The sequence below is a fragment of the Polypterus senegalus genome, chromosome 2 (genome assembly GCF_016835505.1).
Source record: "Polypterus senegalus isolate Bchr_013 chromosome 2, ASM1683550v1, whole genome shotgun sequence".
NCBI classification, from domain to species: Eukaryota; Metazoa; Chordata; class Cladistia; order Polypteriformes; family Polypteridae; genus Polypterus; species Polypterus senegalus.
In genome coordinates this window covers 12,980,861-12,986,936 of record NC_053155.1, presented here as the reverse complement: position 1 = coordinate 12,986,936, position 6,076 = coordinate 12,980,861, and the positions used below count along the sequence as shown (strand labels likewise).

The 6,076-nt window shown below is 40.9% G+C and overlaps 1 protein-coding gene across 1 annotated transcript; it reads right to left on the bottom strand.

Annotated features, from left to right (window-relative positions):
• Positions 1 to 4,546: 4,546 nt before the first annotated feature.
• Positions 4,547 to 5,503, bottom strand: LOC120524162 (olfactory receptor 1-like). The gene has a single exon (XM_039746042.1). It carries the CDS (start codon positions 5,501 to 5,503, stop codon positions 4,547 to 4,549), a length of 957 nt encoding a protein of 318 aa, XP_039601976.1.
• Between the last annotated feature and the right edge of the window lie 573 nt (positions 5,504 to 6,076).

Sequence of the window (6,076 nt, the reverse complement as noted above, 5' to 3'; positions counted from 1 at the left end):
ATCAGTCAATGTTTCTTGTTGTTTTCCATTTGCACCACAGAAGAGCAGAGAGCAGTTATCTGCGTTTTATGGGCTGATGGCATATCAAGAGATCCACAGAATGGACTTGCAGTGCAGTAGGTTGTTTTTAGTAGTGGACATGGACGGACATCCCACTCCTTCTTCGTGCTTTGACACTTGTCAGCAGTGCAGGTTGAAGCTGTTTTGTAGCTCTAGAGGTGGAGGGTGGATGGTGCATCTTTGTGTCCATACGGAGTAATCAGACTATGACAGCTGATGGGGGCAGTGCCCCCCTCGGAGTCTGAAGTGCATGCCTCTTTAGTTAAATAAATGGAGCCCCTTAACCAATCATATACAGTAACCCTTGGGTGATGAGTCCCACTCAGTGTCTGGAGCACACACTATTTCAGTTACATTATTGGCACTCCTCTGTCTCCATACCATGGAATTGATGGAGTGCACTCCACATACATTTTCACATAATCCACCCCTAGAGTTACAGCTTTAAACAGCATTACTAGACTTCAGTGACTGAGATGGGGTCTCGCGTGCTAATTTAGTTACACACAGGCAGTCAGTGTGGTGTAGCAGTTAAGACTCGGACTTCAAATGCTGAGGTGGGGGGTTCAAGTCCTGCTACTGACACTGTGTGACCCTGGATGAGTCACTTCTCTGGCCTGTGCTCCAATTGGAAAACCAAAAGAAATGCAAACAATTGTCTCATAAATGTTGTAAGTCGCCTTGGATAAAGGCATCAGCTTAATAAGTACATGTAAACATACATGGCACCCTCCTGTGTACATAACATGGAATTTATGGAACTCGTATCCCTTACCTTTCATTTTTGCTACCCCTCAGGTGACTGCATGCAAACAGTATTACTAGACTTTGAAGACGTGGGTGAGGTCCCACTCAGTGTCTGAAGGAAATGTCTCTTTAGTTACATACATGGCTCCCCTCTGTGTACATACCATGTAATTTATGTAGCTTGCATCCATTACCTTTCTTTTTTGCTGACCCTCAAGTGACTGCATGTAAACAGTATTACTAGACTTTAAACACTGGAGAGGGGTCCCGCTCGATGTCTATAGCACATCCCTCTTTAGTTACATACATAGCGCCCCTCTGTGTACACACCATGTAATTTATGGAGCTCACATCCATTACATTTCTTTTTTGCTGCCCCTCAGGTGACTGCATTCAAACATTATTACTAGACTTTGAAGACTTGGGTGAGGTCCCACTCAGTGTCTGAAGCACATGCCTCTTTAGTTACATAAATGGCTCCCCTCAGGGTACACATCATTGAATATATAGAGCAGCAGTTCTCAAACTTTTGTATTTCGCGCCCCCTCTTTTTCTACCTGGAATAATTCTGCGCCCCCTGCATAATATAAGATAGATGAGAATAACCCATGATACAACTAACAAAGGTATGATACTCGGTGTGGTGTCGCGGTATCCTATCATTTTTACTTCCATAAGATTTGCATGTGTTTGAAAATACTTCGATGAAATATTTTCAATGTATTTTCTTTAAAGTGCTTTAATAATAGTTAAAATGCCTTGTGCGGTTTTTGTTAGTAATTCTAATCACAAAAACAAAGAATAAATAATTTATTCTTCTTTAATTATTTTTTTATGTAAAGAAATGATTAAATATGTTTTAATTTTTAAAAATCTCATAAATGAAGACACCGATGAAGTCAATCTGTGCGAGACAAACATATTTTTATCTGAAAAATATTATACCGCTGTTAGTTGTATCATGAGAATAACCCAATGCGCAGTAAATTGTTTAACTCAATTTGGCAATATTGGCTACGCTGCCAATGTGGTGCAGTCGTGCCTTATTATCACCTGATTTACTGTTACCCGAATGTTCGCGAATGATACCGATACGTCTCAGACTTTCTGGATTGAAAATACGCAACTATAAAAGCAGCAGCAGTGGCGCTGCACGTCAGGTAGTTCATAGCCGTGTTGTTGTGACTGTGTTACATAAGAGATTTTGGTAGTTGGAGTTCAAAAAATTATGCTGATGTCTTGTTCATTTATTTGACGCCCCCCTTGTACAGCCCCACAGTTTGAGAACCACTCTTACAGAGCATGTACACCTTACCTTTCATATAAGCCACTAATTGAGTGAGCGCACGCAAACAATATTACTAGACTTTGATGACTGGGGTGGAGTTCTGCTTAGTGTCCAGACTATACACCCCTTCAGTTACATAATTGGTACCCCTCTGTGTACAGAACAAGGACTTTACAGAGCACGAGCCAGTGGGTGTACGGAGCACATGCTCCTTAACTTTCATAAGCAATACCTGTAATGGATTGACCAGCTTAGGCTGTAACCACCATTCAAAATTTTTTGGTACGTTTGCCCTGTGCTGCCCATGTGGTCCATACCTAAATCTGCCACTGCTTGTCTGACCATTTTTAAATTTCTACATCCACTCCTAAAGACTCCGCTCTGGTAAAACACTGTCTCCATATCATGCAGAAAGCTTTCTGTGGCCGTGTTTTCCAAACGTGGTCCTTGGGACCCCGTGGGTCCGCAGGTTTTTGTTCCTACCAGATTCATAATCAGTGGCAGCACTTGATAACGCTGATCTCATTTAATTAGCTGGTATTTTTTTTCCTCTTATTCTACATTCAGAGAAGCACAGCAACATGATTTTTACATTTATAAGACATATAGAAATATTTCTGCATTTGCTATAGATTTAAATGCTTACCTCTCGTTTGTTGATTTCATTCTATTTTGCCCTTTCTCTGTGCAGTTTTCCCCCTTCGTTGTATCTTAAAAATAACAATTAAAAACTAGCAGAGCAGAAACGCTGGCAAACAAACAACACTGAATCATGAAAGGCTGCAGCTACTTTAGCATCAAACCCACTAATAAGTACATAATGGACTAATTAAACAATTAGAACACCTGGAAAAGTAGAATGAAACTCAAGATGAAAATATTATTAAAAAGCAAAAGAATACATTATTCCCATAAAACTGCTTAATGCAGTTTAATATATATGTTACGGCCAAAACCTGAAGTTCTGCCGTGTCGCATTTTGGCCGTGAGTTGTGGCCAAAGTCCAAATTACTAGAAATGACCAGTGTATATGCTACTTTAGCCGGCCATTTCGCAAAGTGGCGAGAACTCCTGGGCCAAAATCCGATGTGCTGATGTAAGACTGTCCACTCAATGTGCGAAGATGCTTAAAATCTTTCAGATGCAGATTCAGAAGTGAGTTTTCCATTCTGCATGAGAAACTGCTCAAGGCGGGTCTTGTTCAGAAAGCGGACGCCACTTGAGACGGCCTTCCCCTCGCCCAAACACTAAACACCTTAAGGTCAATAAAATAGGTCCCTGATGTTACGTCACTATTGTAGGGCTAAAATGATAACAAAAATGTGAAACCTACTTATATACCTAATCTTAATTATTGTGAAACAACCAAGCCGCGTCCTCTTTCTGAACAAGAACCGCCAAGGCACTACTAAGTGCGCAACAAATCGCTGCTCATGCTTCTGACTTTGGCCGATCACCCCGTGCCATTTTGCAAACTGGCTGGCCAAATCCCGAAATCCAGGAAAAGATCGGACATTGGCTGGTCAATTTACAGCGACATTGGCCATTTTCCACTTTGACTGATTTTGGGTTTTGGCTGTGACATATATATATATATATATATTTTAGCTAAATTTAGTTTTCAAATTTCTACATTATTCCCAAAACTTTGGACTCAACAATTAACTTAATTAGCCCAGGAGTCCAATTAAATACAGAAGCCTGCTTGGAACAAAAACCTGCAACCACAGCGGGTCCCTGGGACCTAGTTTGGAAAGCGCTACTCTTTGGAGTTTGTCCCTGATGCACTTTCAGCCCATAAAAAGAATATCACTGCTTGATGTTCTTCTTTAGTTCAAATGGGAAGAGGATCGGCCATGTCTATTTATGGACACTAACAAGAGGAACTGACAGATCAAGGTGGAAAATTTACCACCGTCACTACAGACAGAGTCAACCCATCATAACAGTGTGAATAATTATTGACTTACGCTTCAATTGCCAGAAGTCAGCCTCACAGAACTGTTGATTCCCTCAGTGCTAAATATCTTATTGATATTTGGAGTGTGCGGGGTGTTTACCAGTATGTCCTAAAAAGCCACTTAACTTTAGCTGTGGGAAAACAATACCATGCAGTATGTCCTTTACACAATAGAGTATGGAATTGATGTATTTCTTGGATTTCCAAGCCTGAATTGAATGCTTTCTTTAAATGGCAGCAATTGCTTGAGAATGCTAAGCCTACTTTAACTTCTTTATTGACTCATTAACACATTTAACATTCCGTAAGTCATAATCTTGTGTGAGATTTTAAACTCTCCATAAAGTTATGTTGCTCTTCACGAGTCGAAAAATGGGCTTAAAATTGTACCGGAACTTTGTGAAGTTGATTGTGCTAAGCTGTTTCTGTTCTTATTGATTTGTAAATGTAAGGTATGGGTCACATCTTGTGCTCCCTTTTACTTCAAATTACTATGGATCCGTGATCTCAGGATTGGTTCTCTTTCCCGTGAAAAGCCGGTAGATGCTGCTTTTTATTTCCTTATTTCTAAAGCTATAGATTAAGGGATTTACCATCGGGGGGACTAGGATGGCTACAATTATTAAGGAATTGCAAGCTTCAGTTGATAGCTTTACCCCGACTCCAGGGAGAATGTAGGAGATAATCAAAGGAAGATAGAAGAGGGTAACCACTGGCAGGTGGGTGAATATGGTACCAAAAACCTTCTGTTTCCCTTTGATGGAGGAGACTTTCAGAGCGGCTCGAGCAATTTTGTAGTAGGAAAAGAAGATCAACGTCACTCCATATGTTGCAGTTATCACTGTTGTGGTTGACAGAAGGACAGCATACTTGGGGTCATCATTGCATGCAATCTGCACCAGTGTTGCATAGTCGCAGAAGCAGTAAGGCGAAATATTGCTGTGACAAAAGGAGAGTTCTCTTACATAAACCAGGTATGGAGTGAGGAAAACCAAACCAATAAGGATCACCAGGATGATACTGGCCCAGACAACTTTACTCGTAACAATCGATGGATACCTCAGGGGATAAACCACAGCTATATAGCGGTCACAGGCCATAACTATCAAAAGATTGCCCTCCATAAGCCCTAGATAGCCCACCATAGACAACTGCAGTAAGCAGGGTTCATAGGGTACATTGGAGTAGTTGAAAAGCAGGATACCCAACATGCGTGGGATAATATTGGAGCTGTTAGCGATATCGAGGATGGCTAAGCAGCAAATGTACCAAAACATTGGGGTGTGGAGGTGAAGGTCAATTGTGATGACCACGATCACTAGTAGGTTCCCAATGAGTGTCGTCAAGTAGATTAGGGCAAGTGATACGGTAATAATGGTCTTCTGGTCAGGTTCAATCATGCACTGTAGTATGAACTCCGACACCAAAACTGTCACATTCCACGTCATGGTAGACTTCTTCAGTTCATCTGGTAAAAAAGAAAATCGTATAAATTAGCTTATTAATTACAAGTTGAATTACCATTGCAGCAGTTTATGTCACATGATAATAGTGATTTGGCGTCTGCCCCCGAAATAAAACATACACAATAAAGTATCCACACTATATTAGATGTACTTTCCACTAACGGTGAGAGTGCGGGTCGGCTTCACACCCCCTGTTGCACTTGGTGAGCCCCTTGAACGCGACACTGTTGATGGTCATGACAGGACGAGCCAGTGGATGAGGACAAGCACACAACATGCTCCAGTGCTCTTATTAAAAACAATCAAACATGCAATGTTCAAAAAGTGCAGTGATTCCAAATGTCAATAAATAAATAATCCAATAAAAATGGAATTAGTTAAAACAGTTCAATAAACCATCGATTATAAACGACAAGGTTAAAATACAGGCATGAAACTTCTTCAAAGACCACAAGCCCATTTAAAACTGACCCCTTCTCATCTTATCCCGTTCTGGATCACGCAGACCAAGGAGACGTCTGCCTTCAGACACGGACAACCTTTTTTTCATGGCTC